Raw genomic sequence first — 12,268 nt, forward strand, 5'->3', positions numbered from 1 at the left:
GCACGAAACGTAAAGAATACAGGGACTCTATTTCACAACCAAAATCTTAGGGAAACATGTAAATTGCACAAGGACACATAAAATCAAAGAATGTATCAAGACAGCCGGGAGCGTCCTATTGCTAGCCTCCGGCGAGATGAACTCCAACATCACCACAGTACTAGCAATCACGCCTAGCAACACCTGACGTTCTTTACATACCCAGGCAAGACATTAAATACGTATTAATGTCAGAATAGAGTCAACTGAGATTCTTTTACTAATGCTGGAACTTGTGATTGTGCACCCTGTTGTCGTTAATGCTCGAGTGTTCTGCAACACTGCCATCTTACAGTCTGCCTGAAACATCAAGCATCCTAACTACTAATAGAACGGTTATTATCGAGACAAGTCCAATATACGCGCATTGATAATGCCAATCAAGGTAAATACCACAGTAATATTATACACGGCGGCAAGCCAGAATCGCCAACCTTCGCCCCTGTGCTTCAAGCAGGCACAAAGACATGCATAGTAGCATATTTGTTCGGATTCTGGTTAGATACGGCAGGAAAATTTGGGATCATGGTGCTAGAAAATGGCCTCGTTTGTCCTTATTGGAGATGAGAATCATCCGCTGTCGTGCTATCAAACTACCAATCATCCGATATACAAAGTTTGTGACCAATATCGTTCACTGGTCCGACGTAGACTTGCCCCCTGGTCCGTCACCTCAGGTTTCTTCTTCTTGAAAACCATCTCCTCTGCATTGTTTCCCTCGTGGGTGCCACCATTTTCACCCTGATCTCCGGTGTTGTCTCCATCACCCTGGCCCTAGAGCTTGGCTGCAATACCACTAGCACTCACGACGACTCCCGCGGCAATTATCTCACAGAAATGGTCACACATGCAACGGGCAAACGCCGCAGGCGGCCAGGTCCTTTGTAGTAAGGTTATGTGTGACGAAGAGAGGTAACACTCTATTTGGTCCAAGGTGAGAAATATACTCTGTCAAAGTGTTCAAATTATCCAGAGGCTTTAAGAGACGTAAGATTAAAGTCCAACGTCAGATTGTCAAGAAAAACTGCGTATAAGTGAAGTTCTCAGTTTCCCTCGCCTGGCCAAGATGTGAGTATGCGAAACGCGCAAAGGCGTAACCCATCAAGGCAGAGAGCATGTTGATTGCTTTTACCAAGATCCCAACCCCATAGCCACCCATGCCAGCACTCTTGAAAGTTGCAAAGAGGCGCACAAGAGCAATATTGCCAATCAAGCTCTGAACCCAAGCTGCGAGCGGTCCTTAGCGAGTTCCAAGCTTGCACAATGAATTCTGTATTTGAAAACATCTTCTAACCTGGTAACGGACTGCCGGGTATGAGGTCGATAGCCTGGAGGATTAGGGCGAACCATGCCATGATGAGAGTGCTGGGTCGGTGCTCAAGAAGAAGGAGTGGAGTCCCGGGTGCGAGAGACTATGAGGCAGTTGTGAAGATGATCTTTCTAAAGTTATTGCGAGTTTATGGCTGTCTGTGTTTGGTATGAAGGAGTTATGAAGAAAAGAAAGCGGTGCAGTCTGGCTATGGGTTTAAGAAGCTACTGGTAAGCCAAAGCAGGCACTAACGTTGGCATTAACACTGACATCAACACTATTGCCTAAACTTTTTGCCTCAGGTGAATTATTCTAGTAGTGGCAAACTCTGTTTCTGTTTCTTTGTATATGCGAGTGCCTTATAATCATCATATTTGATTTACATAAATTCAGGCTGTATGAAGGATGGAGTTCTGCCTCAACACGGTAAGAGACGAATCAAGAGAAACAAACACTACGATTTGAGGCACAATACACCTGAAAGCGTCTATTTTGAGAACTCGAGTAAAGAAGATTAACTTAAACGTTTCCGAACGATGAGTAGTATCTGCTTGACGAGAATGCCATCATGTCAGCTGAGTTAGTCCCCATCAAATGTGGAAAATTTAACTACAGTAAAAAAGGTCAAGTGTTTCACTTTCAAAGGCGTATTCTATAAATAAGGTAGCACAATCTCAATTATAGACAGAATAATGGTGCGTTTAATGGTGTGGGATATTAGCTAGCATCCATAGAAAGACCTAGAGCTCATATGATGTTCCCAAAGATTGCAGAACCAGAATTTATTCTTATCTTCTCAGATAGGACATGGGATCTTGACATTGCGAAAAACAGAGAATGCCGGTTTGCCAAGGTCATGCACACATGCCAGCCTTGTAGAAACTCCCCCCGTAACAGGCCAAGGCAGCTCGTTGAAATTCTTCAAAGTCGCTTCTGAGTGCATCGTTGCTCGGCTCTGAGCCCAAGACACAAGTAATTCTAAAAGTAATACCAAGTTAGCCTACGCCATAGTATGTAATCTTAGTTTCCACAAACTCTTGTATGAATCGGTAGGTATGAGGCCTTCTAGACCTATGTTCCTCCTTAGGAACCAGGCCCCGGCGACAAGGGGGAATGTAAACGGTCCATAGTCCAGACTCAGGGGCAACGAAACTTGGCGTGCGAGATGACGATTTTTACGCGGAGGGCACGACCATAGAACACACTCAAGATCTAGTAAGTAATGGTGCTCTTTCAGGGACGAAAAAAAGTTGAGGGAGAAACAGAGACTGGTAAAGGTTGCAGAATGGGAAAGGGGCAGATCAAAACCAGTTCAAGATAAGGACCAACACCTCTGCCTTACTGGCTCATCTTCAGAGCTCGTTCAATTTTTAAAGTCTCTTGATTGTTGTCAGTTTACTTCAATATGCACGTAACAACGCAGTCCAATTTTTTCCATTCTCACTTATGCTTGTTGACAGAAGGCTGTGAAAAGAAGCGCATCAACAAGCAACAAACACTATAACAAAGAACCAAACAACACTATACTAAGATCCAGTTGTTGTCGGGAATTTTCATAACATCTCAGAGCTGCCCATCCACTCAGCCTATCAAGATCTCCTCCAATAGCTCTAAATCGAGAGATATGGGAGATGCACAAGTTAAAAACGCTGGTGATATACTTCACTCAACGAGACAGACCATCACGCTCCCTTTGCAACTCGGGAACTTTTCCATGAGTAATCAAGCTGCATCCCCTTCCCTAGTCCGATGTGATAGCGTATATTCACTACGTAGACTGGTTGAAATTAACCTGGGCTATGTATGAGCCTAGGATGGGTTTGAACGTTGGATCAGAATTCAAGTAGGTTTAGAATGAACAACAAACCACTATCTCTAGTATCGAGTCGGTATGCTCTCTTTGAAATGCAAGCATCTCATAGCCAGATGAGAAGCCGATAAACACATGCGTAGGAGATTGTTATCTATTAACTATGCTTGTTTATATGTAAGCTGCTGTTGTTATTATCAGTTTCCCTGAACAAGCAGCTGCTAATACAAACCAGGGAAACTCCTAGTGTCTTGTCTGATCGAGGTATGTATATTCCAGAGGTTTTCTCCTAAGTCTTTGTCCTAGAGAATCAAATTCTCTATCTTATATGTTCTTCTATACACATACACATGTAATACCTAGGCAGCCATACTAACGATTCATCTAAGTATCCACTTTACACCACAACTTTGGGTCACAGCTCCAGCTCCAGATTAGAGAGCATCAAGAACACATCGAGACCACGCCTCTTGATGTCTTTTGCTGAACGACTCGGATGCCTGCCACTCTGGTCTCTGAGACACATTAATAGACGACGACCTCTCCTGAAAGGTTTTATTATATCTAAAAACTTTCACATTGGAGTTGCCTTCGCAACCCAACCCTGCAAGAATGAGGAAAGCTTCGGGAGTATAAGGAGTCCCCGCTGTGTTCTTCATTGTCGTTTTGTCTTTCAAACTCCTTATCCTATCAATGATATTGATCTTTCATTATATCTACTAAAAGCTTAATAAAAGCTCATATAGTATTGTATCAATCTTGCCTTTATTATACCTTTGATCACGCTGTGGCAATGTGATGATGAAACAGACCACACTCGGGTTCTTTCATCTTCATTTAGTTCCACTTCCTCATCTGCCTTGCACTCTGAACTAGATAATTGGATTCCAAATCATTATTGTGAGAAGCTATGTCTTTTGATCTATTCTAAACATTTCACCCCTATACGCCATCTATATAACGCTCATTATAATCATAACTCTATCCCGCCAAAGCCTCATCTCGTGCCTTGATATCTTCCTGCTTGCCCTTCTCCTCCTGTTTCTGTTCCTGCGCCTTGACCTTATCCTTTTTACTCATAGTCAAAGCCCCCTTCTTGAACGCCTCGTTCGGTAGGGGTCGAATGATGGGTTGAACCACCCACCAAGGTCTTCGGCACCGCCTTTGTGTGCCTACTGAGCTCTCCGTCTCAGGAGGATCCTCCTCGCCCTCGGCCAATGGTGTCTCCGCAACGCTCTCCCCATTGGTGAGCTCGTACTCAATGAGACCTTCTGCAACCTTGCGCTCCACGGCAGATAGTACGCGCTCGTAGGCTTCCATGTCGCCTGCTCGGCTCTTGGCTAGCATGTCTCGCACGTCGGTGTGCTTGGAGACAAAGTGTCGCAATAGATGGAAAAGATGGGGTTGCATGGCTGACATGTTGGGTCCCTGTTCCCCCTTCTTGCCCAAGTCCTTTCTTCGCTTCTTGGACGGTGGCTCGTCTTCAACTGTCTCGCTCTCGTTCATCCACTCAGTATCGTCACCAGGCATGAAAAGTGGTCGGCGCTCGATGTGCTTCTCTCCGAAAACGTGTTCGTGGAGGATGTCCATGTATCGTCTGAACACAGCATCAACTCTGTAACCCCCTTTTCCATCTTTTCCTCTCCAATATTCTCGTCCCTCCTCTCCGACGGCTGGTGGCTTTGTGAAGATAGCTGGGTCGCTGAGGTTGCCCTCGGCGCTCATCACGCCATCGGCTCCTGTAGCCTCGAGGCACTTCTCGATGTCTCCCTCCTGAAGGATGTTTCCATTCGCGAAAATGACTGTCTCCCTGGGTAGGCTGTCTCTCAAAAACCGAATCATCTTCCACTCAGCCAGGCCCGTCAAATGTCCCTTCTGCTCCCTTCGTCGGCCGTGGACAGTGAGGATGGATGCGCCAGCCTTCAGGACATTCTGCGCGTATGCCAGGGTCTCCTCCTTCGTGTCCAGGATTCGAATCTTGGCTGTCACAGGCACAGGCAACTCCTTGTGCAAAATGTTGATCAAGCGGAAGATAAGATCCTGGTCTTCCTGGAGGAAAGCACCATACTTTCCCTTTCGTGCGATACCTTGAGGACATCCGAGATTCAAGTCAACAGCATCGCAGTAAGGGGCGACTTGCTTAGCGGCAGAAAGGAGCGCTTCGGGGTCGTTCGCGCAGAACTGGACGAATAGCGGTCGGTCGATAGAAGGGTTTCCGTCAAGCCAGGGAGTTTCGCCGTCGGATTTAACCGATTGGAAGTGCGCCTTGCGATACTTCTCGTCCTGTGAAAAGAGTCGAGCGTGGAGCATGGGTGTATAGGCAAGGAGACTCTTTTGTTCAGTGGGTGAAATGAAACTTCGAGTCAACATGCGCCAGGCCTAAGCTGTCAGTCAAACCACACATGACTAGGTCGAACAACAACTTACAAATTCAGACTGGTCTACCATAGGCGCAACGATGAACTTGGGGCTTCCGATAGACTCGTAGAATGCTCGTCCTTGCAGCTTGGTAGGGTGCTCCCCCGCGCTGGTGGGGTTCTCCTCTGTGGTCGTCATTGTAGACATGCGCTGTGCGAAACAGACAAATCGGGGGCTTGAAACAGAAAGATGTAGATATCCCGGACTCTTCAAGAGCCAGGCTCGTCGTGTTAATCGATCCAGAGTGTTTAACGAGACGTGGCGCAAAATGGTTGAGATGGAGTGTTCACAACCTTTGTATGACCACCAAAATATTATTCTTTTTTTCTTTTTTTTTTCAATATTTTACCTCCGAGTAATGTTGCGGCCCGGATGTGGGGGTGGGGGAGGCTTGTGGCTGAAGATATCGCGGGGACTTTGAGGCTTAAGCCTTATTTCCGAGAGATCCAGAGGGTGGGTACATGTACCGTTTTATTCTTCTCATGTACCTCCAATAGTGGGTCTCTTTAAAGATGCCAAGCAACCTACACCCCAAATCATGTACACAAGTGCCCTTCCCTTATCTGTAAATTGATTCGATCCCCTGAATCAAATGAAGATCAAACAAAATCTGAAGTGTACACACACAATCGAGATTAATGATCATGTTAAGCCCCTGATGCCTGCATCTCGTAAGCCAACTCGGAAAAGCCCTGAGCACTTATACTGATGCGCTGAAAACGAGGTAAAGTAATGTCTCAAACATTCACAGGGCGATGTAAAATGTTCCGGCCAAGCAATTAAAACTTAATGATGTATCCATTCCATTGATTTTTTTGGTTCATGTCGACAAGACTAGCAAATGATGTTCTGTGAATTAACGCGGTGTCCCCGTTTCAATGGTTACACTGCTGCAAGCCCAGAAATATGTATGTATGTAATTTCCATTACGCTCCATTCCTCGTCGGTCCCAGATGAAAAGAAAAGAGAGATGAAGCAAAGCAAAATTAAAGAAATGTATGACTCTTTGGTCTAAATTCCACATGACATGTAGAGACTGGTTAGAGTGATCAACACCATTAACACCGTACAATGCTGTCCCAAACGCCCAAGCGGTTAATATGGTTGCTTGCAATACAAGATTCCGGCTTGATCTCCGGTATCAGTCAAGGAAACAAAACACTGCGCTAACAAGCTTCGCTCCTCGTGGTGGGCATTGCCATCATCAGAAAAAGTGCGTGTAAATCTTTGAGTTTTCGTGAACCTCCATTTCCTATAACCTGTTAGCAACTGGTGTGCCGTTGTAATTCTCAATGTCAAAACGTACCATCTTGAAGGTGTTCAGCTCCTCCTTGATCTGCTGCGCAAGCATGGGAGTCAATCGGTTGCAGGTAGCAATCTCACCGCGACGATCGTACTCCTGACTAGGCCAAGTATCGTGGAAGACAATACGGGGCGAGAAAGTAGCGTTACGCTTGGTAGATCCGTGGGGAGTGTTTGGTGCGCTCTTGCTGTCCTGTCGTAGCCTCAAAGCGGACATGAAATAGTCTTCACTGCCAATAGCAATCGAGCCAGTTCGGCGATGGCCCTGAGACTCGTCGTTGGGAGTGCTAGGGGCACTGGAGTTCGGGGAATCGGTGACAGCAGGAACGCTGGGGAGATCAAGGCCAGGCGAGGAATCAGCAGGACGGATGGAAGGGCTGGCTGAGCCAGGGCCTACAGACTGTTAGCAAGAGAATTTATAAGAAAACCTTTTGACTTACGCTTCAAAATTCCCTTGCGGACGGCAGCAAGCACCTCCGCACGTTCCCTGTCGCCACCAACAATACTCTTACGCGAATTCGAGTTGTCAGTTCCAGAGCTCCCAAGACGCTCAGCAATCTCGGCACCCAAATTGGTATCGATCGAATTGCGCTCAAGATGGGGGAAGGTATCTGTCTGTCTGGGATCGGCCGACACGTTAACTCGTTGAGTCTCAGCCTCGACAGTGACCATCGATACAGCAGCTTGGCTAGCCTCGGGCTTTACAGGTCCATCAGCAGGAGCAACTCCAATCACTGACTTGGGTCGGAAAATTCCAACAAAAGATCGACCACCCTTCTTCATACCTCGGCCCATCTTTCGAATCATGATAGAAGCCGATGACGCTGTCGAGGAGATGGAGAGGTTGTCGGTTGAGCCACCAAAGAATCTGCCACCATAGATGCTGTGTCCGAGGCCTGCAGCCTCCTGCGCTTCCGCGATACGTGCTTGTTCGGCATCGTAAGCTTCGTCGGCCGTTGGGTCCTTGTGGAGTTTGGAGGGTTCTGTCTTATCAGCTCCCTCACCCTCATCAGCATTACGGAAGTCGGCTGCGCTTCCAAATGAGAAAGCACGTCGCAGTCTGGAGGTCTTGCTCTTGGATTTGCGTCCTTTATCTTTGATAGCAGCAAGCTGTTTAGCCGCGGGTGAGTCTACTTTACCCGCACCTGATGCATTAGAAGATCCGTCTTCAGCGACCTCGCTAGCCATGGTAGCTGGTCTAGAGAGAGGTGAAGGGTTTGTAGTGCGTTTAATCGCATCGGAAGATGATCCTCGAGGTGGGATGTTGACCTTGGCGTGATCTTGCTTAGAAGTGATTTCGCTGTTTGCCTGGGAAGAGGGGTTTCCAGTGGGGGCAGACACATTACGGTTGGCAGACTGCAGAACATCCCTGTTAGCATTCAAGTTTTACCACCCATTGCTGATTGGATAGTGTTTCAAGGATCATCAACTTACCGAGGATGGTCGAGAGTGACTGCTGCGGCTGGAATTTACACTCTCAGAACTTCCGTTGCGCGAGTGTGCGGCAGCGTTAGTGACAACACGCAGTGTTTGGGAGTTTCCATCTGCCTTGCTCTTGTCATGCGTAGCAGGCTTCGACAGGTCAGAATCGGCACGAAGACTTCGACGGCGGGATCGGTTTGAATCATCCATGGGAGATTGAAGAAGTTGCATATCATCCATAGATGTGCCAGGCATAGCATTATAGAAGCTGTTGGGTCTGTTTGGAATCGCCGAGCGGGCAGGATTGGGGCCATTATAGAGTTGAGTTGCAGTAGGCATTCCATTCACTGGGACAGCTGTGCTCTGAGAACGCCCGTGCTGGTTTTGTTGAGGAGTGAGTGACCGTCTATACCTGTCCGGTGCAGCTTTGCTTGAAGAAGTTGGAGAGGTTGGTTGTGTAGGGCCAGCAAGGAAGGCAGAATGAGGTCGAGGAGCAGGCACAATGTTTCGTCGCTGAGGAATGGCAGAATCATCACGAGCACCCGTTTGGCCAACGCCCATGGCATTGTATTGCACGTTGGTAGCTGAGGAACTAAACTGGCGTCCGCCGTAGTTGGCGTTGTGGTTATAGTTTCGCGTCGGTTGACCTTGCGGTTGCCAAGATTGTGTATGGTTCAGGGTCGGTGTGCTAGTGAAAGCGTATTGCTGGACAGGAGTCGAACTACCCCGGTAGCCAGTAGGAGAAGGAACAGCATATCTTGGGGCTTGAGCCGCTGCCGCATACTGATGGCCAGCCTGGCCTTGGTTATTGGGTATCATGCTTGTTGAAGAAGACGGTCGGGTCTGGAGCATTGTAACCGTTGCAGTTTGCTGGGGAAAGGTCTGAACCAGAGCAGCCATAGTTTGCGTTGACGTATAACGAGCAGTAAAGCAGCCGTCAACAACAAGCGTGACCGCGAGAGTGCCTGTTGAATACCTTCGGTCTTAATTCGAAGGGATCGGACGAGGTCGGTTCGAGGTGCAGTGTGTTTGCACTCAACAAAAGAGCAACTGTGGCCAAGATTCATGTTAGCACGGTTTTCACTAGACACGGCCTACAAAGACCAAAGAAAGCTTGAACAATCCGGATATCCCTTCTTGGGTTGCATTCCCGCAGATAGCCGGGAGAGATTTGCGTAACCACCTACCTGTTTTTTTTTTCCTGTTATATCTTTATGACAAACGAAAGAAGATGAGGAGGCTGTGGTTAAGGACGCCAGCGACCAGAAACAAAGGGAATTGATCGTGCTGAGGAAGCAGCTCACTATTACCGTGAGCAGACTTTGACTCTGCTACAAGACGAGATATGCTAATGGAGATTGGGGACAAGATCAAGAGTCGTGACAGACAGCTTGAATCTCGACCTAGTTGTAACGGAACATGAGAGGGTCGTCGACAGTTCGGGGCAATGGAACGGTGAAGTAGACGAGTGAGGCGAGGAAACAAAGTATTACGGAGTTCGCTCGTGAGATGAGGGTTATGATCGACAGGGCAGGCAGATTTCCGGTCGTCGAGAACCGTCACAGGGATCTGGAGAGAGCAGAAGCGAATGGCTAAGCAAATGCAACTGCGGATAGAACGCTACAAGTGTCGAGGTCTGAGGCCAAACGATCACAGGAGACGATAGATGTAGAATGTGGAAGATCGAAAGATCGAAAGCGTTCGAAGGGTTCTGGGAGATTCGGGGCAAGCGACGGCCGAGAGAAAGGGGTACGGCAATTTGGAGAAAGTCGAGCCGGGGAGACGAGGGGCAGAGAAGGCCAAAATGGCGATGGGTTACGGTGATGGCGATAATGAGGAGGAGAATAGAAAGGAAAAGGAAGAAAAGACACCTGAACAAGGAGAAACAACGAGACGATGAGATGAGATGGTGAAGAAGTCAATCTGTAGTTCAGAAAGTGAGGTGAGGTGATTGAGAAACCTCAAGAGCCCAGGTGGGTACGTAACTCGTGTTATCCACACGCTAATAATGCATGGGATGGCCCTGGTCGGACTTGCAGAAAAGGGACCCCGTGGTGCAGAGCTCACTACAATGGACTGCCAAAGTTTGTTTGCTACAGGGCACAGACAGCAGTAGAATCCCTATAATTTAGCGGTCCAAGGCCCAAAATTCCGGGTACACGACCACTCCAACGCGGCCTATCGCAAGTGATCTCGGACATGCAACCCTTTCGACATGAACGTGACAGCAGTGTGGTTGCAATCTAACGCCTATTCAGAAAATAGCCTCGAATGAGGATTGATTGCTAGGAAGGAAGAGGCAAGTGACAGCCGCGATTCATCTATCTCACTCAAACATCCGCTCTTGGGTCTTCAGCTTGATCACGACAATAGTAACACAACCTCACGCGTTCAAAGACAACGTATCAGGCTGGTAACCGTTCCGTAGTCCTGGAGATAAAGTATTGTCAGCATGCAGGGGACAAGGGGCAAGACGTCGTAAGCCAATTCTCTCCGTCCGTCTGGTTGCTGTTGGCATCTCGAGATGGTCGATATTCACACATGCCTCTCATGCACCCGCAGTCGCCCTAAACACGAGGCGCTCGTGGAGCCATCCCAGGGATTCCCCAAGTGAAAATCCCACAACTCCCAGGAGACTTGAGCGGGTCTTGTCAATGCCAGAGGAGCCAGTACGTTCACCATTGGTCACCGCTGCACTGAGCTAGCAGGGAGCCTGGCTCGGTAGAGTGACCACGTCGAGGTCTCTCATCTCTCGCTCTGTTGTGCTTTCTAGGCTGTCGCGAGAGAGGCAGAGAGCATTGATCCAGGAACAAACGCCTGTCCGTGCTAGTTTGATGGCTTTTGCCTGTGCTTCCTCTGCTGCATTGCCCAGTGACCAGCTGACGGGACCAGGAAGGGCTCAAACATTGGTGCAGTCTCTGTGCGAGGCTATATTGGTGTTTGGGATGAAGTCCCTGAATTTCTTTCCGTCCCGTCGTCGCTTGTCGGCGGTCCTATGTTTGTTGCCGTCTCAAACTAGCAGACCGAAACGGATTTCGGGGTCTTGAGAAAAACCACCTCACAACAGACAGCGACTACGGGATACATACTCAGGGGTATGAACGTTTTCCGGCCGCTGCACAAAATACTTGCGTGTACAGTACAGTACAAGACATACATGCACATCCATGAATTGGACCAAAGCAAGGGACATTCAGGGGATAAGCCTGGCTTAGTAACTGATCCACGTCAGACGTGCCAATCACCAATGGGCATCATAGACGTTGAGAGGATCAACATTGAGATACGATTGATTTTCACGCTTTAGCTCCTTTAGGGGTTCGCGCTTGTGTGTGTCTCGTCTAGAAAGGGTCATGGCTTTTTTCGGCTGTTTCTTTCAGGTTATGTGACTTTTAGGCCGGACAATTGATAGCGGCTAACGTTAGAACGAGCCAAACAGCCTGGTATCGCTTGGCGTTGTGTTTAACATAACCAACAGCTCTTGAAGCTATTCTGGCGATATTGACAAATATGTAATCAATCTGACAATGACTCGCCGTTTCCAAGAAGGAACAAATATCTCAATATTCCAGTAAACAAGACTACCCAGTCGAGATATGTGTGAACCCACTCAGCTGCTGAACTTCTTTTAAGTCGGTCAACTTTCTGCAACTCAACTCTTATTGTTCGCCCGGCACGATACGAAAACACCAATTATTCCTTCAGCCGCAGCCATTCTTTTCATGTACCCGCAGCCCTGGGATTCCTCTGGCATATGATCGAGGCCGTTGGCTCGATGTCGGCAGAGAGAAGCGTCTCATGGCTTGCAGTCTGCAGTAGCTTCTGCAGGATGCGTGGGATCTGACACCAAACATCCGATAAGTCCAACTGGTCCAGTACTTTCAACGGCCACAGTGGGACACTCAAAAAGAGCCCCCATGGGCCGAAGACGCGAGTCCAGTGGATCTCGAAGCGAAAAAAAGAGGCCA

The 12,268-nt window shown here is 48.1% G+C and overlaps 2 protein-coding genes across 2 annotated transcripts; both read right to left on the reverse strand.

The window, feature by feature from the left end:
- Positions 1-4,023: 4,023 nt before the first annotated feature.
- Positions 4,024-5,895, reverse strand: FOIG_05598 (tRNA-dihydrouridine synthase 1). Its single transcript, XM_031204284.1, has 2 exons — positions 5,586-5,895; positions 4,024-5,537 (listed from the first exon to the last, which is right to left on the reverse strand). Exons 1-2 carry the CDS (start codon positions 5,721-5,723, stop codon positions 4,140-4,142), a joined length of 1,536 nt encoding a protein of 511 aa, XP_031066113.1. The 5' UTR covers positions 5,724-5,895; the 3' UTR covers positions 4,024-4,139.
- A 434-nt stretch (positions 5,896-6,329) lies between these two features.
- On the reverse strand, positions 6,330-10,306 carry FOIG_05599 (uncharacterized protein). Its single transcript, XM_031204285.1, has 4 exons — positions 8,313-10,306; positions 7,319-8,234; positions 6,883-7,271; positions 6,330-6,828 (listed from the first exon to the last, which is right to left on the reverse strand). Exons 1-4 carry the CDS (start codon positions 9,198-9,200, stop codon positions 6,781-6,783), a joined length of 2,241 nt encoding a protein of 746 aa, XP_031066114.1. The 5' UTR covers positions 9,201-10,306; the 3' UTR covers positions 6,330-6,780.
- Between the last annotated feature and the right edge of the window lie 1,962 nt (positions 10,307-12,268).

Source organism: Fusarium odoratissimum (genome assembly GCF_000260195.1).
Source record: "Fusarium odoratissimum NRRL 54006 unplaced genomic scaffold supercont1.7, whole genome shotgun sequence".
NCBI lineage: Eukaryota > Fungi > Ascomycota > Sordariomycetes > Hypocreales > Nectriaceae > Fusarium > Fusarium odoratissimum.